Below are 15109 nucleotides of genomic sequence, written 5' to 3' on the forward strand. Positions count from 1 at the left end.
TAATAATTAATATTATCTCCAGTTTCTCTTAGGCTATTCATGTTGTTCACCAGACCACTGTTATTTATATTACCAAATATATTAACATATTAGATCTAAGTGTATATCATTAGAACTTGGATAGTATGCATTATATAGTTTACGCATAGCCAATCCTTGATATTTTACAAAGTTTCAGTAAGTGACAGTTTGGATATCATAAAAAAAAACTGCTTTGCTACCAAGGAAATATAGTTAATAAATTAACAGTTTAACTCTCCTTGATGAAAACACTTACTGACATGGTAAGCTGCTCATTGGAATTCTGTAAAGGATCTTACAGTCATTTGCAAAAATATTCTTAGTACACATGAGCCAAAAGAACATGGAAATCAATAAATAAAAATGAAAATTGCTACAAACATATCTGAGCCAGCTTAACACACTTTAATATAATATTATCATATTTGAAAAAAGATTTACAGCTATAAACTTAGAATTACAACTGACTCTATAGTAAGGCATAGTAGTAGTTAAAGAGCTCAGACTAGTAGTTGAAATGTTGATTTGGAAATAATTACAAACTGTATTGGCAGACGAAAAAGTTTAGGAAGAAGAGAATAGGCTAGAAAAACTAACAGAGGGTGCTATTCTTTGTGGAGCCAAGAACAATCTTTTGTGGATGTCATAGAATAACAGCAGGTTATAGAATTTAAGCACAGTACTATTCAACTACACCAGTGATTTTCAACCTCACTCCCAGCCAGAGTACTACCCCCCCTCCCGGCCAGACTACTACCCCCTCATACCAGCCAGACTACTGTGCTCTGCAGCCACCCCAACTAAAATACAATCCTCCTCCACCCTTCCAAGACTACCATGCTTCTCAGTTCCAGCTGGACTTCTTCACAGATGAGCAGCCCCTGTACGACGACCTCATCTCATATGCAGGCTCCAGGGTGCGGTGTAATATGTGTTGGATCTTGGTAGCACCACTCCACTGTGCACACCAAGTCCAGCACCAGCACTAGCACCCGGGCCAATGCTAGGGCCAGCACCAATGCCAGGTCTAGAGCCAACTCCAGGGCTAGCGTCAACACTGGTGCCAGCCATTGTTAATGTAGTGTTGCAGAGAGAGACAGAGTGGGGCGAGTTCAGCTGTGGGGTAATACATGTACTTTTGTTTAACTATAAGTTTGTATCCTTACCTTCTACCTACTAGGGACTACAAACCAAGTGTGTGGTCAGTCGACCACACACTATCAAATACCATCTCCCTCCTGCACCTGCATCTGCACAGCCGACCCTCTCATCACCCGCAACTACTCCTCCAAGTGCCAGTCGCACACAAGCTCAAAAAGCTGACATCAGAAGCATCAAGGGGAAAGTCAGAACCCTGCTTTATCGTACAATGCTACAAATGGAAGGCATTTCATGGACTTGGGGACAACAAAACAGGTATATCGACAGTGCATTGCAGGACATGATAATCAACACAATTGGGGATGGTGAGTTGGAACCATATTTGCCAAAGACATTAATTACTGACTGTTTTTTGTAGTTGGGTATGAGTTGTTTAAGCCACTTAAGCTTCAGGAAGAAACGGTCACCTCAATGTCGCAAACACAAAGGTTTTTCAAGATGTATGTGTCCCATAATGTCCAAAGTGCTCTCGACCTTCGCCTCCCAGTCATGGAGAAGGCAAAGGCAGTAAAACAGCTCCTCCTCCCCAGACTCAAATTTCTGCACAAAATTGAAATGGTGAGTGTCTCATTATGCAATCTATTTGACAAACTTATTGCTGTACTGACAGGTTGATGGCAATGAAATCACATGATTTTTCGAGGCCAACTTCTTTGTTAATATGATCATTGATGTTGTATGACAAGGAGGCCTCTATCCTGATGTTTGATTTAGAGAAACTCAACTGCATATTTGTTATCATGGGGGCTGCGGTTAACAACATTCTTAAGGTGTATCACGAGGGCATGTACAAAAATGTTCATGCATTCACTGATAATTTCTACAATCCTTACAGCACAGTGATGACATTGATTGACGACATTTGGAGTGATGACGCGCTGAGGGAGTGGTTTGAACTTTTATGCAATCTTATCATCACGCTCAGACAATCAGACATGGGCATGGATTAGATGATCTTGATTATGTGCATCTGTCTCTAGACAATCTATAATCTATTATCTACAACAAGATAATCAGTTTCTACTATTACTTTTCTCAAGCACAATGTGAATTCCGAACAGCCGAGGGTAATAACACTTAAATATGTGCATGACCCGACCTTTGCTACATACAGTTCCAAAAAAGTGCCTCAAAGACCTGTTAATCATGTTCAGGTTTTCAGCTACAGGAAGAACAACATGATACCCATTTCCGCAAAGGCCTAGGACATCTCCATCATAAGTGAAGCAGTCATCAGTCACATGTGTGACCATGTGTATTGTGACAATTATAACAGACAATATTAGAGCGACAACTACCGAGTCTGTACCCCTCCCCCTACCTCTGGATAAATAGTAACTGACAAATCTTTATTCTTTCATCTGTTATTTTGTGCTATTGGCACCCTTCTCCATTTCAACTTTGTTTGTGTGTGTGTTTACATTCTCCTTTGTAATGGGGTGGACATCTTGTGTTTGACTTGATGTTTATATTGGGTTCATGACAACAGAAGAGCCCAAGCTAGAATGTATGCACTGAATCCAATGATTCTTCCAACCCATATGGGAGACATTCAAAATGTTTAGTCTCACCTTGCCCTCAAAAGACACCCAGCCTCTCCAATGAAGAAATTGGTTGCACCATGCATTGCTCATGTTGCAATAGGAGCCCACTTGGGTTTCCGAGACAATACACACAGCACTTGTTCCCCAGCAGTGTCCGCAGTCTGTCTGTTTTTCCCCAGCCACAGCTTTGTCGAATATACACCTCTGGGACAGCTCCTTTCCAGCAGTTGCCATGGGCAACAACAAGCATCTGCTCCTATACAGCTCAGACAAACCTCTCTGATCGCACAAACCTAGTGGTCAACCATTCAGTAACATCTCAACAATTCAGCCATATCTGTGTGTCCACTGAACCTCCTCCCATGACCCATGACATGGGAGTCATGACAGAACTTCCCCACATTGATCCATACACCTCTCACAAAGATCCCATGGTCACCCAACCCATTCAGCACCTCTCAGACTTTCTGCATAATTGTTTTTGCAAAGACAGAACTAAGATATGGCCGAAAAAATTATGACATGGAGCCTCAATTAAGGACGACCTAACCAACACAAAGTGTGGTTATTCGCTCATGTCAGAGGAGCCATTTTATCAAAAGCAGCATGATATGCTCTTGTTCTTGGTCGATCACTACAATCTTGCGATGGTCGACAGCGCTGGCCGCGTGGCATGGAACATTCCTGCAATAATAGAGCTTCTCAGACACTCGTTGCAGGTCTGGGAGCCTCTTTACCACCTGCTTTTCATCACTACTCACATTTCCTCTTGCGGTACGCAGTTCATAGATCACAAAGTCAGCAACGTGGACAGGCATCGCAACCTGTTCATGCAGGTGAACGAAATGTTTCTGATAACCAGCTACAGCAAAAAGACCGGCATAACAGATCGCGACTCATGCACCCCCGGGTTCATGCCCAAGGAGATCGCCCTATGCGTCCTCAAAATGCTGGGTGGGGACTTATGCACCGCCGAAGCTATCCTGGCCAGCATTGTGTACGGCGCGGATGCAGAACATCTTTACAGGACATGAGTGCAGTCCTCAACCCTCGACCCCACTGAACAGATTTCTGTCAAGGTGCGATCACCATGGGTCGCGAGTTCATTGCTCCGGACGATTTGTACGATCAGGCAGACAACATCCTCGCTGAGTCTGCCAATCACTCTACCGGAATGGACCATGCTCACTACACAGTAATCCAAGGAGTCGTTCCTCGACTGTCCAACAATGCTATGTGTAAGCACCTTTGGCTCAGTGATCAGTGGCACAGTGTACTAGGTCTCAGTCCACATCTGCCTCCAGAGGCCATTCGAACCAGCTGTAAGAACATGGCCAATGGGGTCACTGTCCAGTCCATCTTGGACCTGGTCAGTAAAACCATGCACAACACCATGAGCGTATTTCTTTCCAAACAGTATGCGGATATCCTTAAGGACGCAGTCTGCACCGCACTCATATACCAACGCAAAGACGAAGAGGCTGATGGTTCCACACCAGAAATGCCACTGCTTGCCAGCAGCTACTACAAGCCACAGTCCTTGAACCTTCTGAGTGATCTGGGATACATGTTCTACGACTCCAGCAACAGTGAGTAACTGGACCACAGTTTTGTTAGTTATATGATCATTCACCTCTACAGTATGCTTTTCTATCCTTTTCATGGTATCTATACGACTTGTCTAGGTCGAGTTATCCCTTACCTTTGTGTTATGGCTTGTCTGTTTACATTTGTTTACCATACATCGCCCATATCCCAGAGTCCAGTGCTCCCTGCCTCTTTGGCAACTTACTCTGGACTCTAGGTACTGTATACCTTTACTATACTTGAATACATTGGCAACTTACTCTGGACTCTAGTCCTGATCATCTTTGGTCACTCAGGAGCCTCTAGAAGCGGCCCATTCAGTTCCCATTGCAACAAGTTTTCCACCAACTGTCCTCATGCAATTTGGCAGGTGTCCGAAGAGCAAGTGGGATGTCCTCCCCTCATTTGAAATTTCAGAGGTGCCGCCTGCCCTGGGGTGTCACCAACCGCAAGTGGTTACATCAAATGCGGGAGCATGCTGTTGGACTCACCACTGCCAGCCTTGTCGATCAAAAGCATCTCGTGATCTGAATTCATGGGCGAATTAATCATTCCAGGTAGCGATCCGCGTGAATCAACACCTGCACCAGATCACAAGGGGAAGGGTAGAGCCTACGAGCCCAGACAGCGTTGAGTGTCCAAAGACAAGTTCAATGTGTCCGCAAGGAAAGGCAGGCATGATAGTGTGGCGGAGGCCAGCTTGTCACCTATCTCAGTCCACTGTGCGAAGAGGAGGGCTTATGATTCTGGCAGGCCTCCACCGTCAAAAAGCAAAGGGAGGGACATCGCCGATCTCAAGGACAAGAATAGGGCATATGAGCCTGGCCAACATCGACCGCCGACAACCGTCATGGTGAATGCTTCCAAATGTCAGAATGCGGTAGACAACATCACCCAGCACGGGTCATCCATCTCATCCCGATCGACTTCAGCTCCAGTTGCACGCTCTGCATACCGGTCCTTGGGCGACAGTCACCAATGGAGGTCACGAGTCCCTCGAGCGAGCCTGACCTGTCAGATTTCAACGACAGTTTGCCCCTGAATTGTCTGTGTTGGCACGGAACCTCAGGTCACAAGGAGCCCATAGATGTCATCAGCATCTCAAGTGACAACAACGAGAATACTCCCATCAAAGGTCTTTTTGCGTCCAGTACCTCTAGAAATAATGTGCCCATGGACATGGACAGCCCATCGAGCGACAACTGTAATCCATTCTCACCCCAAGTGTAGTTCAAGCCATCAGGGAGCAGATTAGAAGTGTGATACAGAGAATCATGAATGATGTCTCCGCAAGAGAAAAGAGCGCTGCGCAGATGAATGTGGTTATCACCATCATCACTCAAGAAACCGACATGGTCATCATCATGAAGACAGGAGGTGGAAAGAGCATGTCATGGATGGTTCCCTCAATTATCAACCCAACCACCAAATCTATTGTTGTCTGCCCGTTCATCGCCTTGCTCGATGAACAGTACAAGAAGACCGTCGCGGCTGGACTGCATTGCCATAACTATTGCGAGTCCAAGATGGTGCCGAACAATGTTCAGATTCTTTTCGTGCAGGTCAAACATTGCTCCTCCAATGTGTTTTCTAGGTAAGAAGACTCATGTACAATTTGGAAGCATCTAACCGTACATCGATAGCTTCCTTCTGTCGCCACTGGGGAAGCTGTTTAGCAGGCTCTTTGTGGATGAGTTCCATGACGGCCAGTACTTTCATCCAGAACATGTTTCACAATGGAAGGCTCTCGCACGGCAATTCAGCGCAATGTTCATCGTAATCGTGCTTCTGACGGCAACTGGATCGCCCACCCGTGTTGCGAGCTTTATCAAACTGTTCAGCCTGAAGCTCAATCAGATTACCGAAGTCCAGTCATCCACCAACTGTCCTGAGATCGGAATGCATGTTGTGCAAATCCAGCCCATCGCAGCAAGGCAGTCCCTGATACACCTCGTCGCTGCTCTCTCCCAACGTCTGTCTGAGGTGGAACACATTCTGGTGGTCCGTAGCACAGAGGCCAATGTAGAATGATTCGCTCAGGAGGCGAGGTGCACTGTCTATCACAGCAACCTTTGGTCCACTGGAAATATCTGTTAGTTATATGATCATTCACCTCTACAGTATGCTTTTCAATCCTTTTCATGGTCTCTATACGTACATATTCATTACCTATATTTCTCTGACCATTCACTCACTTTCCTGACCTCCCTAGGACTTGTCTAGGTCGAGTTATCCCTTACCTTTGTGTTATGGCTTGTCTGTTTACATTTGTTTACCATACATCGCCCATATCCCAGAGTCCAGTGCTCCCTGCCTCTTTGGCAACTTACTCTGGACTCTAGTCCTGATCATCTTTGGTCACTCAGGAGCCTCTAGAAGCGGCCCATTCAATTCCCATTGCAACAATATCAGGGCCTACAACCTCAATATGTGGGATGAAGGCGAATCAAAGGTCATGGCATGCACGACAGCCTTTGCACAGGGTATTGACAGGCCGAGTGTTCAATATGTGGTGATCTTCAAGCCGTCCTTTGGGCTCATCGTCAACAACCAGATGCTGGGTCGCGCTGGATGTGACAGGAGGGAGTCGCATGTGTTCTTCCTCACTGACGATCGTGGACCCTCACTCCCCATGATAATTGAATGGTCGTGATTGTGGCCCGATCGGACGTTTCATGGGGACTGAAACAACAGAGAATTGTTAAAGGAGGTAGTTTTCACGGATACCGAGCCAATCTGTTGCAATGGGAACTGAACGGGCCGCTTCTAGAGGCTCCTGAGTGACCAAAGATGATCAGGACTAGAGTCCAGAGTAAGTTGCCAATGTATTCAAGTATAGTAAAGGTATACAGTACCTAGAGTCCAGAGTAAGTTGCCAAAGAGGCAGGGAGCACTGGACTCTGGGATATGGGCGATGTATGGTAAACAAATGTAAACAGACAAGCCATAACACAAAGGTAAGGGATAACTCGACCTAGACAAGTCCTAGGGAGGTCAGGAAAGTGAGTGAATGGTCAGAGAAATATAGGTAATGAATATGTACGTATAGAGACCATGAAAAGGATAGAAAAGCATACTGTAGAGGTGAATGATCATATAACTAACACAATCGTGATGGCGTCAGGACAACACAGGGTCGCAGCATTAAGGAAAATGCATCAAGGGTACGTAAACGATGAAATCGCGCTGAGCAAGTGTTTGAAGGTCCTGATGGAGAGAGGGAACCAACAGAGGAACTGGTGGAAGAAGAGCATGCGGAAGTTCGACAACAGCTGGCGAAAGTGAAGGGGCAGATGAACCAATGTGGGGATTGGGGGGGTGATACTGTACTATGTGGGTGAGCAGTTTTTTTGCGCATCCAGAACTCATTCCAGATGCGTGGATCCAACGAAGTGTTGGTGAAAAAATCATCAGGACTCACCATTGTACCAACGACAACGCAATAACTTGCGCATTGAGATTTGATTCTTGATGCGCAAGTTGTTGTGTTCTTGTTGGAATGATGAGACTTCATGTTGTGCATCGAGAATCATATCTCGATGCACAAGTGTGTGCGTTGTCGTTGGGTTTTGCGCAGAATAGATACTCAATGTGCAAGCTTATGCGTAGTTCTGGATGCACTGAAATCAAGGTTAGTATTATTGATTTGATGCTGACTCGACTCACCAGACGTACTCCTTGCTAATGGCGACGAGCTGGCTCACCACTTGAGTCGCAATCAGACTTGAAGAAGTTCTTGTATCATCCTTGAGGAACGTATCAGATGAGTATCAACGAGGCGGGTTACCAGCTGTGATGGACGCCCTGGAAGTCATATTCAGCAAGCCGGTGAAAGAGAAGAATTCAAAAATCACCCAAATTCTGAAGAATACAAGGTTAGTTATCACCCTTGTGAGGGATCTGCTCCCCATGGGCCCCGACTAGTGCTGGTGTCGCAAGTTTAAAGTCGGTTGGCTTTCAAAGCCATATCAACCACTATGGGAGTAAGTAGTTCATGTTTTTGATGAGTTAGAGACGATGAATATACTCACCTTTTTGTTAAAAAGATGTATATGATTTATATGTCCACCGGCATAGACACATTTCGACTTCTCGCGTTGAAGGACGAGTTCCCGACCTACAAAGAGATCGTCAAACTAACACAAGCATCTGAGACGGTTAACACAGCTGGTTGGCAGGCACTTACACGTTTATCGGGGCTGTACGACACGATCTTGAACGGCAAGCATGGGGACCCGACCGTTTTTGTTCCCTACATAGCCGAAATCGACGAGGCTGTATCTAGGATTTCGGTCGCATAGGGGAATGTTCGGTGTATGGGGTCGGAGTACCTTCACTTGCTGATGTGGTACCGGGACGCCGTCCATACGGCGTTGTACAACAGATAGTTCATACACGACAGAAGGCCGAAGGACAAGCTACGGTGGATGGACAGGGTGTTGGCGAGGACGTGGGTCTGGTTGATGGCGATCCCAAAGGTTCAATTGCCCTCTCCATTGATGACGGGGACCGTGATGGACAAGGTCCATAAAGAGCTAGAGGCCGTGAAGTTGGGGTGCACGGAGGTAAGCAGAAGGAACGGTACAATTGGGAAGTGAACTCACCTGGGACTAGACAGGACGTTGGTTTGAGCCAGTCATCGATACAATGAAGGTGCACTGCAGCCACAGTCACGCTGTCGACGATCACACCGAGGCATTATTTTCGTGCATCGAGCGTGAACGGCGAACTATTAGATAATGGCTCGGCCATTAAACCAGGCAAGTCTAGAATGAGTTAGCAAACAATCCAGGTTTGGTCCGTGTTGTGGGAGGGAAGATTGACTAGTGTGTTTCACCTCCACAACACGATGTTGCAAGTCGCGATCGAGAAGAAGATGTAAGAACGACCTAAAAGTAAAGATCAGTTCAATGCGAAGTGGGGGACAATGTCCGAGGAGACGAAGGACAGTACATCAGCTCTGTACGATGTCGTACGATGTCTTCAAACATCTGGTCGGAAAGGGGCATCAAGAAATAGAGAAGTTAAAGTTGAAGATGACGGGGATGATTATGTAGTATGTTGACAAAATGCCAAGAGACTGCACCATCACCACTCCAACCCCGCTAACATGGATGAAACACTGGCTCCATATTATAAATCAAGAGCAATACCTGACAATACCATATCTGTCAAGTACATCCTGGTCTCAGGCTCTGGCAATGTTTTACTGAGTATTGGTGGTGTTTGATCCTTGGTTCTCCCAAGATTTTGTACAGGAATCGTAAATATTAGAAGTTTGTAAATGATTGTAAGCAAATTGTGAGTCTGTAGGACAATAATACATGTGGTTTTTCAGGGCCTCAAGTCAATCAATTACATTGTCAGGAAAGTCAGTCCTGTCAGTCTGTATTTAGTAGGAAAATCAGTCTATTGTGTCAGTCTGGTCAGTTTGAATGTATTATCACAAAGTCAGTGGAGTCAATCTTAACATAGTGAACTATCATAGGCAAGTCAGTTGGAGGTCAGGGATGTGAGTACAATCCATTGGTTTATTCCATCCATGTATATTGTAGCATTACACAAATCATAAATACTAGAAGTTTGTAAATGGTTGTAAGCGAATCATGACCTCTTCTCTATCAATAAGCTCTCCCGGGTGTGTTAGACTCTGAATGCCAGAGCATTTTATAGGTCCAAAGCGATATACTAAACTTGCTGTTGCCATGTCTTTCCAGAAATGTTTTATGATCATGTTAGAAATGCAGGTTTGGTGGTACTCATTGTCCAGGATGTCTTCTTGTCAGTGCCAGCAGCTACATATTTTTTAAAATCTATCACCATCATGCAGAGAGTGATGAGAGGCCTAGTGAATACTTGTGATAATTGTAAGACAGTGGCACAGGAAATAGATGTATGACTTACTGATATGGGAAGATGCACGTGATAGATGAAGGACCATTCACTGAAGTGTTGCGAGGGAGTGTTCACGGACTCGATTGGTGAGGAAATTTCCTTTTTGCATTGATATGATGGGATAGCTCGACCTCATGGATAAATTAACAGTCAGTGCAAACACTGCATGGTACTATCCAGGTGGTTGTATACTTGTAGGGGTGAGCGAACACTTATTAAATTTATCAGGTGATTGACTCACATTAAATCACCTTCCAGGAGAGTGACTACCTCCATATCCCAGTTTGCCTCAATCTTTGTATGATTTGCAAGAAGGTCCATCAGCAGTAAGGAATGTCCCAAGAATGTTGTGCATGAAACGGTGCCATTCTTAGGGAAGGCCACACAATCCACATTTTTTGCCCAGTAACAAAAATAATACCTCCATCCAAGTCATGGTGGAAATTTTGTCATGATGGCAGGTTGATGGGCCAAAGCTCACCTATTGAGGAGGAAATTGTTGGGATGGACTTTTGAGGCAATAGGGTGGTCAAGTGTAGTTTTATTCCATCCTTGAACAATGCCATGACTGAGTTATTGTCTAAGGAAGTGGAAGTTTAGAATAAAGATATGGAAGGTCGAGGATGAGCTGTATCTGGTTTGGGTAATCTAAGTTTCAGATGAACTCCTCAATTGTTCCCTCAACTTGTGGGTATGTGTAATTTTTAGCATGTTCTTCAATGTCTGTTGGACAGCACAAGATTGACAGAGAACAAATGTACCCAGAAAAAGACCCACCATGTATAATGACACACATATACTGTGAGAAACCATGATCTTCCAAGTACTCTACATCAAGTTTTGCTGCTCGAGGTTGGCTGGCTCTGAACAACAATGCAAAGGTCATATTGTCAACAAAGACAGGAAGAATGATGCAGTCATCACCTCGAGAGTAGACATAGATAGCTGCATCAGAGTACGTCTGCCTGAACCCAAGAGACTCGAGCACAGCTCTCATCTTCTTGTTCCAGCGATTGCCCCCTTGCTTGGCCAATGCCATAGATGGACTTGTCAAGAAGACATACCAGTCTCTTAGGATCGCCCTCAGCAAAACCTTCGGGTTGCTCCATGTAGACTTCACAGTCCATCTCTCCGTTGAGATAAGCATGAGTGGGCAGTCTGGCACCAATGCCAACAGTAGAAGCGGGAGGAGGAGGAACTGGGGCTGCTGGCACAACTGGTAGGTGTGCAGGTGGCTGAGCTGGATCAGGCCTTAGAACACCAGGTCTATCTATCACCAGGATGGGCATCTGGGACAGCTGGGTCAACTGCAGGCATAATAGCCAATGCAGGGGGCACTGGAGCGATGGCAGGAGGGACTAGAGGACCTGGTGGACACACCTCCCCCCATGAGCCAGTGCCTCGTCAGAATCATCATCATCATCAGAGAGTCTGGAATTACCCAAGACTTGACTGAGGGCAATGGAGGAGGGGGCTGAAGCACACTAGAAGGCCTCTAGAGCGAGGTAAATGTTGCAATGGGAACTGAATGGGCCGCTTCTAGAGGCTCCTGAGTGACCAAAGATGATCAGACTCTGGGATATGGGCGATGTATGGTAAACAAATGTAAACAGACAAGCCACAACACAAAGGTAAGGAATAACTATTATGCAGATTTCCACAGCCTTCTCCTACTTCAGTGCGAGATGCTAAGCGGAGCCCCTGGACGAGGAACAGAACTGACCGCTATAACATATTGCAATACCTGCACCCGACCAACCTGCAACCTTGTTATTCTAGGCAAGCATGTAGCAATGCTTTGCATCTATTCAAAGACCAGCACCCTAACTGGAAAGGATAAGTTGATGTTGCAATGGGAACTGAATGGGCCGCTTCTAGAGGCTCCTGAGTGACCAAAGATGATCAGGACTAGAGTCCAGAGTAAGTTGCCAATTTATTCAAGTATAGTAAAGGTATACAGTACCTAGAGTCCAGAGTAAGTTGCCAAAGAGGCAGGGAGCACTGGACTCTGGGATATGGGCGATGTATGGTAAACAAATGTAAACAGACAAGCCATAACACAAAGGTAAGGGATAACTCGACCTAGACAAGTCCTAGGGAGGTCAGGAAAGTGAGTGAATGGTCAGAGAAATATAGGTAATGAATATGTACGTATAGAGACCATGAAAAGGATAGAAAAGCATACTGTAGAGGTGAATGATCATATAACTAACAGTTGATACCCCACAGTTTAGACGCTGTAACTGGGGACATTCTTATTCAAGATCTGGCTCTGGCCAGACCTTTTGCAGAATTCGCTGCTTCAATCTGCTTTCCTGACAACACCCAGCTCAAGGAGCTATATCACCAGCAAATGTTTGTCAAATTTGATCGAATGTTCAATTCCAGTGACCTATCCTCCGCCATGACTCGTCACAGCCTTCCAGTCCTCAATTATGGTCTAACTATCAACTCCTGGAGGCATATACAGACTATCTGGAAGCGGAAGTTGAGATGCTCAGCCCAAGATCTTTTAGATGGAGATACTGAGGACACCGTAGATGCTTTGCAAGCAGGCCACTCTCGGGCGACAGAGAATCACATCTATGGACTCAGTGTGGAGACTCTAGCAGGCCCAGCCGAAGATGTGCTGCCATTGTTTTTGAATGCCAGTACCATGTGGCAGATCAAGTGCAAGACTGTCCCAGGCGAAGTTTTTCTTCCGTATGCCCAGGCTCGATCCCCTAATAACAGTCCTCCTACATCCATCCTGGATACCTATCAGAATAGAGGTGTGGTGTCAAATACCTCACTAGCGTCAAATGCAGATGATATTGCCAACAAGATAATTGAGCTGCTCATGCCAGTTCTTACTACTACAATACAGGCAGCTATCTCCAGCACATTGACTAGTCTTCCTACAGCTAGACCATCTCCCCTATCTCCCCCATTGCCATCACATCCATCACCACCATCACTGCCATCACCACCATTACCAATCCGCAATAGCTTCCCAGCCCATCAATAATTCCAGGATGAGTCAGAAGAGGAATATGCCTCAGAGCCTGAAAATTGCGCCGATGAAATTCCAAGCAGTGGGGAGAAGGATAGCAGGGAATCAGAGTCACTTCAACTGCTACGTAAGCTCTAATGCTCATATCAATATTATCTGACCTCATTTATACAATGGCACAGCATTCTGTATACCTGGCCCCGCCGTAGACCATGCTCTGACAGCCATGAAAACAATGTTGCATAATCAAGCAGTTACTTGGGCTTCTGAGCAACAATGCCAGGCAATGGCTCATCAACGTAATCATGGACACGCCGGATCCTGAAGTCGGTCTTGACCTCCCCTTGTGCGTCAGCACGACCTGCATCCTGTAGAAGAGTAACAATTGCTCTCTCAACTGCTTCTATCATCTGCTCATGGGTAACTCGAGGGACGTTGTGAGGCCACGTGAAGCCTGTAGGAGTCGTGTCGGTCTCATCTCCCCACGAAGATGGAATGCATAAATCCCTCATCGTCTTCAACAGGTCTGTGATGGCGTTGCATTTAAAGTAGGGGTCCAGCTTAGCGATGATCTTGGTCTCGAAGTGGTTGCAGAACAAGTCCCACTTGTCGTAGGGAGCCTTCATATCCCCCTCCTTATGAGCCGTGAAGATCCAAGTCAGATCACAGTCTAAATGAACTGATTTTGGGTAGAAGGGGGATTGGAACCATATGCAGAGGGCGGTAAAAGACATAAAGACTGTCTCAAGGTCATGCCATGGTTGGATCAACAACTCCTGCCTAAAAGCCAGGCCTTCATCATTTCCAAACCAAGGAATGGCCAGGTACCCTTGTCCAAAAGTTAGTGCAATAATATTGTTGGACTGAAGGATACCTCACTGTGGCAGTAGAAGGTTGCTCTCCACCCTTGCGCAAGGCCTTGTTCACCCAATCTAGCCGCAACATTCCATCAGCTGCCGACCTCATGAAGATCAGCGTGTTCATATCTGGATCCTTGTTCCCCTCATGAGGACTCTACAAGGGGGGGGATCAAAAATGTTCCGTCTGCCTTGGTCCGAGGGCTACCTGGAATGCAATGGTGTCCGGCTTCTGCTTCACTGGAAATGAGGTTGCGCTTGTCTGACATCTGCTGCCCTCCAGGACGGTAAACTGCAACATCCTCTGGCAACAATTCAGGCACGTCATCACCAGAACTGCCGCTCTCCATTGCAGCAAAGCCCCAATCAATCAGGAGCCCTCAGCGTATCTGGGACTGATTTTTCTTAGGGAGTTCTCCCCAAAGCCCCTCCAGCTTCTCCGACCACCCCCTGGTAACTGGCCAATCAGAACGGGCCTGTGGCACCATCGCAAAGTTCCACAGGCTGAGATTCCGATGCAGCATACAATAGGACGCTTTTCCAGGTTCCTCCACCTTGCTGCAAGCTTGACGGTGCGCTGTACTCCTTAGCTCATCTTTCTCCGGAATAACAGGATCAGACTCACTGCTTAGTAAGTCTCTCAAGACACACAACAACTCCAAAAGGTTGCCAAACCAATAGATAGGGGTACCCACAGGGTATATAGGTATGTCCTTATGTGGCATCAAGTAGTATGGGGATCTTCAAGAGCTGAGCTGCCCATCTGGGATACAGGTGAAGGTGGCGTTGTAGCAGATATGGCCGGCACATTTGTTGTGGCCAAGTTTTTTTCATGCCGGCTCCATGCAGTGTCCTTGGAAGGTTTGGAAAGTTCCAAAGCGGATGCCTTCAAATGGCGCAGTGATAGAGCCGCCGCGATCAAATGCTGAATAGCTAAACTTGTCCCTCCTGATACATATCAGGATGACATACCTAACGGGAGATCAATTAGAGTGTTAGCAGTGACAGCAGAGAAGACCTACTGTTGGTCATGCTGAATACTGAACAAGGTC

The 15109-nt window shown here is 46.0% G+C and overlaps 5 protein-coding genes across 5 annotated transcripts; 4 read left to right on the plus strand and 1 right to left on the minus strand.

Moving 5' to 3' along the window:
* Positions 1–1039: 1039 nt before the first annotated feature.
* On the plus strand, positions 1040–2132 carry DEU56DRAFT_755177 (uncharacterized protein; the record flags this gene model as incomplete). Its single annotated transcript, XM_041349890.1, has 4 exons — positions 1040–1153; positions 1202–1487; positions 1541–1740; positions 1869–2132. The coding sequence occupies 4 exons, from the start codon at positions 1040–1042 to the stop codon at positions 2130–2132; spliced, it is 864 nt and encodes a 287-aa protein (XP_041209483.1).
* A 1169-nt stretch (positions 2133–3301) lies between these two features.
* On the plus strand, positions 3302–3760 carry DEU56DRAFT_911625 (uncharacterized protein; the record flags this gene model as incomplete). The annotated part of the gene is made up of 1 exon (XM_041357306.1): positions 3302–3760. The coding sequence occupies one exon, from the start codon at positions 3302–3304 to the stop codon at positions 3758–3760; it is 459 nt and encodes a 152-aa protein (XP_041209484.1).
* Positions 3761–5180: 1420 nt separating this feature from the next.
* On the plus strand, positions 5181–8844 carry DEU56DRAFT_755179 (P-loop containing nucleoside triphosphate hydrolase protein; the record flags this gene model as incomplete). Its single annotated transcript, XM_041349891.1, has 14 exons — positions 5181–5358; positions 5383–5517; positions 5544–5907; positions 5957–6314; positions 6411–6433; positions 6726–6959; positions 7438–7477; positions 7505–7650; positions 7841–7860; positions 7923–7944; positions 8036–8188; positions 8238–8296; positions 8391–8590; positions 8698–8844. The coding sequence occupies 14 exons, from the start codon at positions 5181–5183 to the stop codon at positions 8842–8844; spliced, it is 2079 nt and encodes a 692-aa protein (XP_041209485.1).
* A 3768-nt stretch (positions 8845–12612) lies between these two features.
* On the plus strand, positions 12613–13215 carry DEU56DRAFT_755180 (uncharacterized protein; the record flags this gene model as incomplete). The annotated part of the gene is made up of 1 exon (XM_041349892.1): positions 12613–13215. The coding sequence occupies one exon, from the start codon at positions 12613–12615 to the stop codon at positions 13213–13215; it is 603 nt and encodes a 200-aa protein (XP_041209486.1).
* Positions 13216–13454: 239 nt separating this feature from the next.
* On the minus strand, positions 13455–14407 carry DEU56DRAFT_911630 (uncharacterized protein; the record flags this gene model as incomplete). The annotated part of the gene is made up of 5 exons (XM_041357307.1): positions 13455–13939; positions 14011–14029; positions 14080–14214; positions 14266–14289; positions 14351–14407. The coding sequence occupies 5 exons, from the start codon at positions 14405–14407 to the stop codon at positions 13455–13457; spliced, it is 720 nt and encodes a 239-aa protein (XP_041209487.1).
* Between the last annotated feature and the right edge of the window lie 702 nt (positions 14408–15109).

This window comes from Suillus clintonianus (assembly GCF_016758775.1).
Source record: "Suillus clintonianus strain FC179 chromosome Unknown DEU56scaffold_27, whole genome shotgun sequence".
NCBI classification, from domain to species: domain Eukaryota; kingdom Fungi; phylum Basidiomycota; class Agaricomycetes; order Boletales; family Suillaceae; genus Suillus; species Suillus clintonianus.